At 34.3% G+C, this 12943-nt stretch overlaps 3 protein-coding genes across 3 annotated transcripts; all 3 read right to left on the bottom strand.

Annotated features, from left to right (window-relative positions):
* Window positions 1-1253: 1253 nt before the first annotated feature.
* LOC144574183 (cytochrome c biogenesis protein family) lies at window positions 1254-4567 on the bottom strand. The gene is made up of 8 exons (XM_078324071.1): window positions 4231-4567; window positions 3917-4136; window positions 3717-3828; window positions 3356-3628; window positions 2830-3101; window positions 2413-2569; window positions 1643-1726; window positions 1254-1559 (listed from the first exon to the last, which is right to left on the bottom strand). The coding sequence occupies exons 1-8, from the start codon at window positions 4535-4537 to the stop codon at window positions 1419-1421; spliced, it is 1566 nt and encodes a 521-aa protein (XP_078180197.1). The 5' UTR covers window positions 4538-4567; the 3' UTR covers window positions 1254-1418.
* Window positions 4568-5462: 895 nt separating this feature from the next.
* Window positions 5463-7129, bottom strand: LOC144574095 (cold-regulated 413 plasma membrane protein 2-like). Its single transcript, XM_078323957.1, has 4 exons — window positions 6902-7129; window positions 6699-6806; window positions 6526-6596; window positions 5463-5968 (listed from the first exon to the last, which is right to left on the bottom strand). The coding sequence occupies exons 2-4, from the start codon at window positions 6764-6766 to the stop codon at window positions 5715-5717; spliced, it is 393 nt and encodes a 130-aa protein (XP_078180083.1). The 5' UTR covers window positions 6767-6806; window positions 6902-7129; the 3' UTR covers window positions 5463-5714.
* A 1953-nt stretch (window positions 7130-9082) lies between these two features.
* Window positions 9083-10623, bottom strand: LOC144574085 (cold-regulated 413 plasma membrane protein 2-like). The gene is made up of 4 exons (XM_078323939.1): window positions 10349-10623; window positions 10146-10253; window positions 9966-10036; window positions 9083-9525 (listed from the first exon to the last, which is right to left on the bottom strand). Exons 1-4 carry the CDS (start codon window positions 10537-10539, stop codon window positions 9272-9274), a joined length of 624 nt encoding a protein of 207 aa, XP_078180065.1. The 5' UTR covers window positions 10540-10623; the 3' UTR covers window positions 9083-9271.
* Window positions 10624-12943: the final 2320 nt, after the last annotated feature.

Below are 12943 nucleotides of genomic sequence, written 5' to 3'. Positions count from 1 at the left end.
GACAAAAGATAATACAAGATATGAACAGTTAATTAAACAAGATCTTCATATTGATTCTTACGTACAAATTTACCAGCTCTCTTTTCCTTTTCTTTTTTCATTAATTATCAGGGTTGGAGCCAGACTTTCAAGTTATGAGGGTCAAATATGAATGAGAGTCAATTTTATAAAAAAAATTTCATGCTACGAATGAGAGTCAGTATTAACGTACCTACATCATCTTACTTTATACTATATAGAAAATTGTGTATAAGTACAAAAATATTCAAAATAAACTGGGATCAATTGACCTCATTTCTTGAATGTAGCTCCGCCTCTTATTATCAATGACCCACATTGTATCAGGAAAAAAAAAAATGAGCTCAAGTTTTTTGGTATTAACAGAGGCGTACATATAGCTTATTACAAGAAAATATTGGTCAAGTTCACATAAGTATAAAAAAATTAATATTTTAAACAATAAAATAAGATAGTCAGATGAAGGTTACAAATTTTCAGTCAATAACTGCCATGTTCAGTTCTTTCAGTTAGTTCAACAACTACCATTTGGCAGTCATTAATAAATTAATTATTTAATAATAAATATTGGAAAACATATATTAATCTTCTCATCATATGCATGGATCAGCGGAGGAAGTGCTGATCAATACCTCCTAATTAATAAAATAATCTATGATTAATTTACTTGATTCCATAAAGATTCAGTAAATTAGGGGCTTACAAACTATAAAAATGTATTTGAACAAATTTAAATAGAGAATTGCAAATAACAAAACAACCGAATTTTCTCTTGCATAAGCAGAAAAGCGCCTTCTGTTTTCTCAAAAACTATGTTCTGAACCCAAATCAATTATGATAACCGGAGAAATGTCCCTCCAAATCCTTCAATATAATGAAAAGGAAGGGAATGTTCTTCAAATTTTCAAACAAGAGGCCAGTCAACTTACCAAAAGAAACAACTTTCTTTACAGTATACAGAGATAGCGCCTTTTTGGAAACTTCAAATCTCAAAAGGCTCAACAATAAGCAGTAAATGAAAATAGGTGACAAAAACCTTCCCACGAAATTCCTTACTACTTTTCTATATTATAATTATTTTTAGTTACAGTCATCATTACAAAGATGAATATCTCACCAAACGAAATTAATAAAACAAAATCTCGCATGTAAAATTTTTACTCCTCAAGAATTACCAAGAACGCTCACTTATGGGAAAAGAGCCAAAAGAAAGTTGGAAATAGGGGGCCAAATAATTAGTAAAGTATGATCTTAATTTTCATGAGAAGTGTGAAAGAGTATTCAGAAAAAGGAATAAAGGTTTAAAAGAAAACATAATTTTCCATTTCATAGGGGTGGGTAGTTTGGTCCCCCTCTGCCTCCCTTCCCTCCGCCCCATTTCAAAATTATGTATGATTTTTTCAACTGTCAATTGCATCATTTGCACTAGCAAGCTCAGGCACTTTACAAAGTAATCGATTCATCTCCTGTGAAAATTCAAGCTTGGCTCGGTTCGTCTTTCCTCCGACCACAACTGTGCTCCCATCTTGTAGAGCCCATATCTATATTTCAAATCAAAATTAAAAAAAAAAAAAAAAAGTTTCTCTATTGCATCTCTACTGTTACCTTATAAAGTATTTATTACCTGAGAGTGGGACAGAAAGCTGATGCAGGTTGTAAGCATCAAAGCACCAAATCCTGCATATACAACTGGTACTCCTGGGTCCGTCTGATAACAATGGAAACATGGAATACCAAATTTACATATTTTAATAAAAAAGGCATCAGATTGAAATGTAACTGTTTTGCTTTCTGTTTCTCAAAAAAAAAAAAATAATAATAATAATAATAATAAGCTGTTTTTGCTTCCTGTGAATATCCATATATATGTAGTGTGAGTAAAGCTAGCGTGTGACATGCTCACTAAGAAAGTTTGGTGAGCATAACTCCAAAAGCATATCGGATCGACGTCAAATGCCAAATCCAAACCGTTGAAATCCATGTACTTCATGAGTGATGCATATATATGCAAAATTTTGAAAGTTTCGAGTTTATTTGCTACACGGTCAAGTGGTCAAAGAAATGAACATTTTATTATAAGTTATTTTATATATTCAATTTTTATTATTTCTTTGACCACTTGACCGTGTAGCAAATAAACTCGAAACTTTCAAAATTTTGCATGTATATGCATCACTCATGAAGTACATGGATTTCAACGGTTTGGATTTGGCATTTAACGTCGATCCGATATACTTTTGGAGTTATGCTCACCAAACTTTCTTGGTGAGCATGTCACACGCTAGCTACACGCTAGCTTTACTCATGTAGTGTTACTCAGATAATAGTGAACTTCAGATGACTTGCATTTTTTTTTTTTCCAAAATGCAAAATCTTTTTGGAATTAAAACTTACCTTCAAATCAAGGCCAGTACTACCAATAGCATCTTCCACGACGATTTTGGTGCCGTTAATTTCAATAGGAAGTTTTGAGCTGGGCCTGCGGACCCCAGCAAACTTTCCCTCTTCATCATACAGGACAATGGACTGTAAATCACGCGCCAGCATAGATCTACAATCCATCAATGAATATATAATCATATTTCAACTTCGAACCTATATATATCTTGGGCAAAAGTAGCCTCTAAAAAAGTTTTTCTGTCGATGTATTTTCTATCTAGGAGCTACACCAAATAAGTAACTTAGTAAAAATACAAATTTATCCGCACATTAACAAATTAAGGGATAATTGCAAGGAGAGTTGAAAAGCCTAAACAGTGAATTAACAACCATGAATCATATAATAAATTATACTGTATGGTGTGAACTTACATTCCTTTGACTCCTTTAGAAGAAGAGTCAGATTCACCGGTTGGCAAGAATGTGCCAAAAAGTTTAAAATCACCACTCCTTTGTAAAGGAGCGACAGCTAAATTGAAAGGCCCCTCTCCGTTTTTCAAAATTTGAAGAGCTGAAATTCCCCAGTCGGTTTGATAAATCGTGATACCTCCATATCTTAACGGGTCATTCACTCTAATAGTTTTCCTTAATACTTCCTTACCCTCAAGATTGAAAAGCGATATATCGGTGTAAAATTGTGATACCTATTAATGTGCAAAGGAGAGTCAGAACCTTATTTACCTTTAGAAAAGTTTCTACAATGATTTCACAGGTAAAATGCCTATATTATTATGGACAGATTGCAACAACTAATATTTTAGACCAAAGAAGGTTTAGTACTTGACATTCGTATTTGCCAGAAATTGAAGCAGTCCTTGGCAAATACAAATATTTCCATGACATTTGTGCAAAGAAAAGAAATATATTGAAAAAGATACTGGTCCATAGCAAAAGATACCTCTCCACTCTCATAATACTCCATATAGAACCGGTTCACATGGACCTCGGTGTTAAATGAATCCAAGGGATTGGAAAGAAATCCAGTGGGAGCCATCACATCACCTACTACGAAATTAAGACCTTGAGGCACCATAATGGACCCTTTAAAGCTCCCGGCTGCAGTAAGTGTGGCCCCACCCATGATTAGGAGCAATGCTATGTGTACTCCAATTGGGGCAAATCGACCTGCGAGTCCTTTGAAAGCATACAAGCTCGGCCCCTTTAGAAATACCTATATAGAAGGTAATAAATCATAACATACACTAGTCAGAAAGGGAGAAAGAAGAAAAAAATAATAATAAGAAGTAATGGAAATGCACCTCATAACCATTTCCCATTAAGATAGCACCCAAGTCTTGAATGGAGGCACGTGGACGTGAATCCGTAAATTCTTGCTTGCGAATAGTCACTGGCGAACTTACAAATGACCATCTGCAATGGTACAGTCAAAAGGTTTCTCAATTGCACAAAAGGTACTAATTTGATCCAATTTTGCTTCAATTAACTAAACATTACGTACCTTCTAGCAATTTTGACAAGAGGTATCTGAGTAGTGTAGCTACAAGCCATGAGAGATGATGCAAGAAGAACCACTAAACCCAAGAAGACAGGGGATGTCCACATGTGATCGAACCCAGGGTACACGATCCATTTCCATGTGAAAATTCCCAATATAGGGCTCTCTTCAGGAAATTTGTTGGAATAGAACTCCAGCGACTCCCCTTGCTCAATGAATGTCGCTGCATTGCAAAATTTAGATAATCTCAACTCTCAAATGACAAATGATTCCGAGTATTGGAGCAAGAATTTGAACATTGATTGAATTTATTGTACCTAAAGCCATGAGCGATCCAATGACAGCCATCTCACCAATGGCGAGAGGTAGGTTAGAAAGCAGCGCCAGAGATTTCCTTGGTAGTCTCTTAACAAAACGCCAGACAGAGGGAGACGAGGAAGAAGGAGAAGAGGTGTCCCCGCGGCCATCTTCAGTGGTGACACGGCCGAAGAGCACGATCTTCTTCTTTGGGTTAGGTTTCTGTTTGGTGCCACCCTGGTTGCATCGGATCCGGATGGAGAGACGGAGATGGGATCTGAGAGGAGAGGTGAATTGGGTTTTGAGAGGGTTTAGTGCGGGAGACATCGGAGAGATAAGGTCGAGATGATCATTCTGATTTCTGGGGGGGTTTTAGCGGGAATAGAAACGGTTCGTTGTGGATAAGGTGGGCGATTGGCGAATGCGTGGGTACGGCTACAAATTCTCGCTCCGTGGTCCATTCTGCACCGATCGGGTTTTAATTGATCATATGGTACACTGGGTCGAGACTTGACAGGGGATCTGAATCTGATGAGTTGCCGACCGTTCGATCAACGGATTTCATAATAGATATCTCATGTTGTAAACAATTATCTAAGTCATAGGATAGATTCAGCACCTGAGGAAGAACGTTAACAACCTACTGCTATGGATTGCTCGTGAGTAAGATTCTTTAGAACGATTGTGTTGTGAACTTGGTGATTGTTCATGATTTTTTTTTTTTTTTTTTTTTTTTAGCTTGATATGAACTATATGCATGATAGGTGTTGTTACTTTATTGAGGGGTCTATTTTGGATTAGTGTGTTTGCATCGAGTCCGCATCATCTTCGATTCATTAACTCAAAAAAAGAGAATCTTTTGAGTTCACTTAATTTCAACCGTCTGATCAAGATCGGAATCAATTCGGTCCATACCTATATCGTACGAGATCATTTAATATTAGTATGCTACTCCCTTGAATTTTCAAAAGTAGTGAAAAAAATAAGTTGATTTCGATATGATAAAACATATATTTTTATGATAACAAAAACAGTGATGCTTGAATACTAAAAAAATATTTTACAGCAGTGGGTTGCTTGAGAGTAACAAAGATTAATACTAGTAATGGGCAAGCCCAAATAACTTATTTTATTTAAACTGTCTGATCAGCTAATTAATAAAGCCTTTTAAGAGATCCATTTTATATTATCCAGCTGGTTGCCCTACAAAATAGAAATTGAAACTAGAGAGCCTAAAAAATTAGAGCAACCATTTTATTTCCATCTAATAAGAATCTTTATCTTTGTTTTATTCAATACCAACAAATACAATTTTCTAAGCATGTTTTATGCTCGTTACAAAAATACAATTTTCTTTAATAACAACAAATACAATTCTTCTTTCCAAATAATATACTCCTTACTAACGAATAATAAACTAAACTGAAGCAAAAGCCCCAAAAAAAGAAAAGATAAATGAAAAGACATAAATCACAAACTAAATCCGGTATAATTAATCTCATCATCAAATGAAAAAGGCTATGACACCCCAGATGGGATAGAGCACAAGAAAGATGAGCCCAAGAGTGTTGTACATGGCGTGGGGCTTGGCGAAGCAGTTGCGGAAGCCTCCGGAAGCTCTAATGTGCTCTTGGAGAAGGTAGACACTGATGACAAGACAGATGAGCAAACCGACAATGCCTTCCCGAATTGTATGTGCGATGAAATCAGGAGCTATCACTAGTAAAGTCCCGAGTGCGTTCGGAATCTCCGACCATTCTACACTTGCCAGATGACACCTTGTTAATAATCTTCTTCATGTGCATGTTTTAGAATATATATATAGTACCACATTTTTTTTTATCCAACCTATATATGCGTTGCTACTGTATATGTAACTGTTTAATGGATAATTAAGTTTGTACAATTATACACTTTTTTTTTTTCTTTAGGTTCATTCGTAGTCAAATGGATGCATTTAATTTGTAGTTATATGTCATATTGGAAATTGATCTTCATTTAAAAGCAGGAGCAGAGTCAGACTTTCAAACTATAGATCTAAAAAAATATATAGGGATCAATTATATAAAAAAAATTCTATGAAAAATAAGGATCAATTTTACAATATCAAACCATTTCACTCTAAATTATATAAAAAAAAAAACCATACCTAAAGAAAAAAATTAAAATTGGGGGGTCACTTGACCCCATTTCCTCTTAATGCCCCTGTTTAAAAGTAATAAATTGATATGGACAGACCATGACACATTAAGTTAATTAATATTTCCTGCTCTTGTCAATTAAGTTATTGGTAACTTGTTATATATATTATATACCTGGGCTATGTTGCGGGAAGAAAAAGCGAATAGTAGTGAGAACAAAAGCAATATAATGCCCAACCTCGCCACTGCAATTAAAAAACCATAAAAACCATAAATTAAAATTCTTTTGCTGAACTTGGATCGATAAGAAAGAAATAATTAAAATGGGAAAATGGAAAGATATTCACCTGAGGATTGCAAACGGCAAATTAGGAATGCTACAGAAAATGTAAGGCACCAAAAGAGCAGTGAACATCTTTGTTTTCAATTTCGTGTTGCTCAGTACCACCAAAAATCTATATAATCCATATATAAATATTTTTTTCGTCAACAAATAAGAAATAAAAACACAAATTAAAGTAGCAAAAATAGAGGGAGATTAATTACACACATGCCAGCGATGGATGCGAGAGACTGGAGCAAAATGGTGCTGATGACGACGAGGCTGAGACTACCACTGAGGTGAAAGGCATGGCTCACAAGCTTACGGGCAGCTGATCCGAGTTCGTTCAAATCTGACCCGATCGATGAGCTCGGAATCTGACATGTCCGTTGTCATGGCCAGGTATTTCTCGGTTCTTCCCATCTTTTGGTTTACTAAAATTCTGAGAGAATTGATGAGATGGGAAGAATGTGAAGGGTAGAATTGGTTTATACTAATTATATATGTCAGAGTATTGCTATTTATATAAGAATTAAGAAATGAGGGGGTAGATTCGCCAGGCCCAGGGAACAGAAGAGAAGACGGAGGTAGGTGTGGTCAGACCGTCAGAGTTGAGCCCTGACTCCTGAGGCAAGCCGCGCAGGAATGTCAACATACGGATCAGGTATATGCTCGTTTTACTGCAGTGCTTTCTGGAGCGGGTCAGTTGTTTTTACTTTTTAAGCCCGCTACACATGATGTTGAACAGATTGCATACAAAATAAATAAAAAGGTTGTTATAGTTATAGAATGAACCTGTCGTGTAATATGAATATGATTACTGGTTCAATTAGTAGCAAGTAGGTTGTAGACTTGCAGTCCGCACGCCATAGTAGACGGGCGGAATAACGGACAACTTATTCCAAACTTAATTAATAAGTCGAAAGTTTTATTTATATCACATTAAAAATAAATAAACTAAAAAAATAATATTTTGGAGGGAATTTTGAAAAATACCAGGATCTCTAAGTTAATCTCCGGAATCCAAAAACTAAAAAATACACTGATCGGGTTTTAATTGAATGCGTGGGTACGGATACAAATTCTCGCTCCGTGGTCAATTCTGCACCGATCAGGTTTTAATTGATCATATGATACACTGGGTCGAGAGGGGATCTAATAAGTTGCCACCGTTCGATCAACGGAATTCGTGTTTGGTTAACAATAATATTAATTAATATCTGATGTTGTAAACAATTATCTAAGTCATAGGATAGATTCAGCACCTGAGGAAGAACAACCTACAGCAATGGACTGTTCTCGAGTCAGATTCTTTAGAATGATTGTGTTGTGAACCATGTGATTGTTTATGTTGCTTTTTTTTTTTTTTAGCTTGATATGAACTGTATACATGATATATAGGTGTTATTATTTTATTGAGGGGTCTATTTTGGATTAGATTGTTTGCATCGAGTCCGCATCGATATCATCTGCATTAACTAAAAAGAAAATATTTTGAGTTTACTGAATCTGTGCCGTCTTAACTTACAACGTAGTAGACACTTTTCGCGAGGGAAAAAAACGCATTTATGACAGTACTCCGTCGCGAAAAGTACCGTCGCAAATAGAAAAAGCAGAACAATGACGGTACTCCGTCGCAAAAAGTCATTTTTTTTATCTTCGCAAAAAGTGTATCATTCTTGTTGTTAGGATCAGAGCCAATTCGACCCATGTCTCTGATGCATGGTATTTTTTAATATTAGTACGGATCTCAATAGGACAGTTCAGATCTATTAAAGCACGTTCCATTAATGCAAAGGATATGAATTCGTTTGTATCTAATATTGAGGGGGAATATTTTGGGGATACGAATCTGTTGTTATTCTAAGAAAAATAGCAGCTCTCTGCTCTGCATTCTTCTACTTCTCTCTTCAAAAGAAGAGGAGAGAGAAAATAGAGAGATAGAATAGCAGGAAGATATAAAGAGGAGAGAGATAGAATAGCACAATTTTTGAAGAGTAAGATTTCATTACATATTTTGAAACCGTTGGTACGATAGAACATATATTTTCAATATGATAGAACATATTACACGACAGGTTTATTCTGGTGAAAAAATAGGTTGATTTCAATATGATAGAACATATATTTTTATGATAACAAAAACAGTTATTCTTGACTACTTAAAAAATATTTTACAGCAGTGGGTTGCTTGAGAGAGTAACAAAGATTAATACTAGTAATGGGCTAGCCCAGATAACTTATTTTATTTAAACTGTCTGACCAGCTAATAAAGCCTTTTAAGAGGCCCGTTTTACATTATCCAGCTGGTTGTCCTACAAAATAGAAATTGAAACTACATAACCTAAAAAATTCTATCTTTGTTTTATTCAATACCAACAAATACAATTTTCTAAGCATGTTTTATACTTGTCACAAAAATACAATTTTCTTTAATACCAACAAATACAATTCTTCTTTCCAACTAATATGCTCGTTACTAACGAATAATAAACTAAACTGAATCAAAAGCCCCCCCCCCCCCCCCCCCCCCAAAAAAAAAAGATAAATGAAAAGACATAATATTACAAACTAAATCCGGTATGATTAAGCTAATTTTCAAATGAAAAAAGCTATGACACCCCAGATGGGATAGAGCACAAGAAAGATGAGCCCAAGAGTGTTGTACATGGCGTGGGGCTTGGCGAAGCAGTTGCGGAAGCCTTCGGAAGCTCTAATGTGCTCTTGGAGAAGGTAGACACTGATGACAAGACAGATGAGCAAACCGACAATGCCTTCCCGAATTGTATGTGCGATGAAATCAGGAGCTATCACTAGTAGAGTCCCGAGTGCGTTCGGAATCTCCGACCATTCTGCACTTGCCAGATGACACCTTGTTAATAATATTCTTCATATGCATGTTTTACGGTATATAGTACCGCATTTTTTTTATCCAATGTATGCGCGTTGTTACTGTATATGTAACTGTTTAATTGATAATAAAGTTTGAACCATATTATAGGATGATACACTATTTTTTTTCTTTGGATGCATTCCTAGTCAAATACATGCATTTAATTTGTAGTTATATGTCATATATATATAAAAGTTGATCATCATTTAATTAAAAGTAATAAATTGATATGGACAGACCATGACACATTAAGTTAATTAATATTTCCTGCTCTTGTAAAGTTATTGGTAACTTGTTATAAACAAACCTACTGTATTAATTCATAATTTCATATTTCATTGTAACATTACTTTATCTCTGTAATGAGTTCAGGATGTGTGAAAAAAAATATGTATATACCTGGGGAATGTTGAGGGAAGAAAAAACGAATAGTAATGAGAACAAAAGCAATATAATGCCCAACCTCGCCACTGCAAAAAACCATAAAAAACCATAAAAAAAATATTCTTCTGCTGAACTTGGATAAGAAAGAAATAAAATTTTCACAAGTAAAAAATGGGAAAATGAAAAGATATTCACCTGAGGATTGCAAACGGCAAATTAGGAATGCTACAGAAAATGTAAGGCACCAAAAGAGCAGTGAACATCTTTGTTTTCAATTTCGTGTTGCTCAGTACCACCAAAAATCTATATAATTCATAAGTATTTATTTTATCGTCAACAAATAAGAAATACAAATACAAATTAAAGTAGCAAAAATAGAGGGAGATCAGATTACACACATGCCAGCGATGGATGCAAGAGACTGGAGCAAAATGGTGCTGATGACGACGAAGCTGAGGCTACCACTGACGTGAAAGGCATGGCTCACAAGCTTATGGGCAGCTGATCTGAGTTCATTCAAATCTGACCCGATAAGCTCGGAATCAGACATGTCTGTTGCCATGGCCAGGTATTTCTCGGTTCTTCCCATCTTCTGTGTTTACTGAAATTCTGAGAGAATTGATCAGATGGGAAGAATGTGAAGGGTAAGGTTAGAGAAAAAGGCAAAATTGGTGTATACGAATTATGTCAGAGTATTGCTATTTATATAAGAAATGAGGGGGTAGATTCGCCAGGCCCAGGGAACAGAAGAGAAGACGGAGGTAGGTGTGGTGTGGTCAGACTTCGGAGCCTGAGGCGAGCAGCGCAGGAATGTCAACATACGGATCAGGTTTATGCTCGTTATTCTGCAGTGCTTTCTGGAGCGGGTCAAGTTCATTTTACTTTTTAAGCCCGCTACACATGATGTTGGACAGATTGCATACAAAACAAATAAAGAGGTGGTTATAGAATGAACCTGTCGTGTAATATGAATATGATTACTGGTTCAATTAGTAGCAAGTAGGTTGTAGACTTGCAGTCCGCGCGCCTTAGTAGACGGGCGGAATAACGGACAACTTATTCCAAACCTAATAATCCGAAATTTTTATTTATACCATATTAAAAAAAAAAAAAAAACATGTTTCGTGAGGATTTCGAAAAATACCAGGACCTTCAAACCAATATGCAGCTCTATATTTTGGGGGAGGACAGAGAGGGGGACGCAGATTGGTTTGAAGATCTCTCAAAAATCCAAAAATGCATTATAATATTAAATACATTTAGGTTTTTTAGGGGCCTCCAAACCAATATGTGTCCCTCTAAGAATGAAGTCGCAGATTGACTTGGAGGCATTGGTATTTTTCGAAATTCCCATAATTTGGAGTATTTTTTTTTAATACGGTATAAATAAAAATATCAGCCTAATAAGTATGGACTATTTGATAATAATTTCTTTACAAAAATTAAAAAGTATGTTTATACTTTATAAATATATTGTTGGACATATAAATAGCTTAATAAATAAATTTATACTTTTCATTAAGCCTTTTTTCCTAGTAATAATGAGTAATTGATATTCCATAAGAGTGTTAAGTCAAGTCTCTAATTTATTTAGCTCTATATCAGATATGTCGCATCGCATCATTGATATATTAATCTATCCAATTTAGTTTTCCTTTAACTCATTTTTATTTTATTTTATTTTATCAGATATGACTCTTGCATCATGCATCTTTTTCTTATTTCATAAAAAAATTGTGCTTGATGCATCTATCCAATTTAGTCATTATGTACCAAGGTAACGGTAAAAAATGACATCAATATTTGCAGTGGAAAAGTGAAGTGAACTTCAATATATAAGCTCAATTGACCGGAATTTGTTAAAAGGTGTCTCCATTTATATATTAAGCAAGTAGGATAGTTGAAATTAAAAGATAAAAATTTCAGATTGAATATCAATTTTTCAATTAAATAGTATGTATTTTTATGTTTTTTTACGTGTAGAAGTCTAAATTTATTTTGACATGTATTCACCACATGTAAATTGTATTATCTTTTTAATTGATCATGGTTTATTTCCATGTTTTAAATACCATTTAAATAATTTTTTTAACTGAGTGATAATTGATTGGTTATGTCTTCATTTATTTCTTTGTTTCTTACATATTTAAAGAATATTATTTGTCATTTAATATGTCATTTTGTATGAGATATTCTTATGAAAATATGTCAGAAAAAATATTTAATATGTCATTTACCATTTAAATAATTTTTTTAACTGAGTGATAATTGATTGGTTATGTCTTCATTTATTTCTTTGTTTCTTACATATTTAAAGAATATTATTTGTCATTTAATATGTCATTTTGTATGAGATATTCTTATGAAAATATGTCAGAAAAAATATTTAATATGTCATTTAAAGAATGTTATTTACATGTAAATGTAAAATGTCATTTAAGAAATATTATTTGTTATTTAATCTGAATTTTTTTTATGAAAATATATTATTTTGTATGTTTTTTTCTTCTTATAATATGTTCGCGTTGCAACGCACGGACACGATACTAATTTAGAATTATATAAATATTTAGCATTATTCAACGAAGATTTAAAAAAACAATACTTGTAGAATATATATTGCGAGTTAGGCTGGGGTGCTATGGATAGCATAGTGGCCTCTATGCTACGGCTCAATATTCGAGTTTTCAAAATCCAAACGGTCGATCCGAACCGTTCATCTTATTCTCCATATTAATATCTGCTTGGAGACCAAATTTTATAATTTTCTGAATTTTTTTTACTATTTATTAAGCCACTTTGAAAATCGCTAATCCAACGGTTTTACTGTTTTGTGCAGCCACCGTTGGATCAACAATTTTGTAAAATCCTTAATAAATAGTAAAAAAATTCAGAAAAATGTAAAATTTGGTCTCCAAGCAGATATTAATATGGAGAATAAGATGAACGGTTCGGATCGACCGTTGAATTTTGAAAACTCGAATATTGAGCCG

This window comes from Carex rostrata, chromosome 22 (genome assembly GCF_964058835.1).
Source record: "Carex rostrata chromosome 22, lpCarRost1.2, whole genome shotgun sequence".
In the NCBI taxonomy this organism is placed as follows: Eukaryota; Viridiplantae; Streptophyta; class Magnoliopsida; order Poales; family Cyperaceae; genus Carex; species Carex rostrata.
Note: the sequence above shows the minus strand (reverse complement) of the source record. Positions and strands in the feature narration are given on the sequence as shown.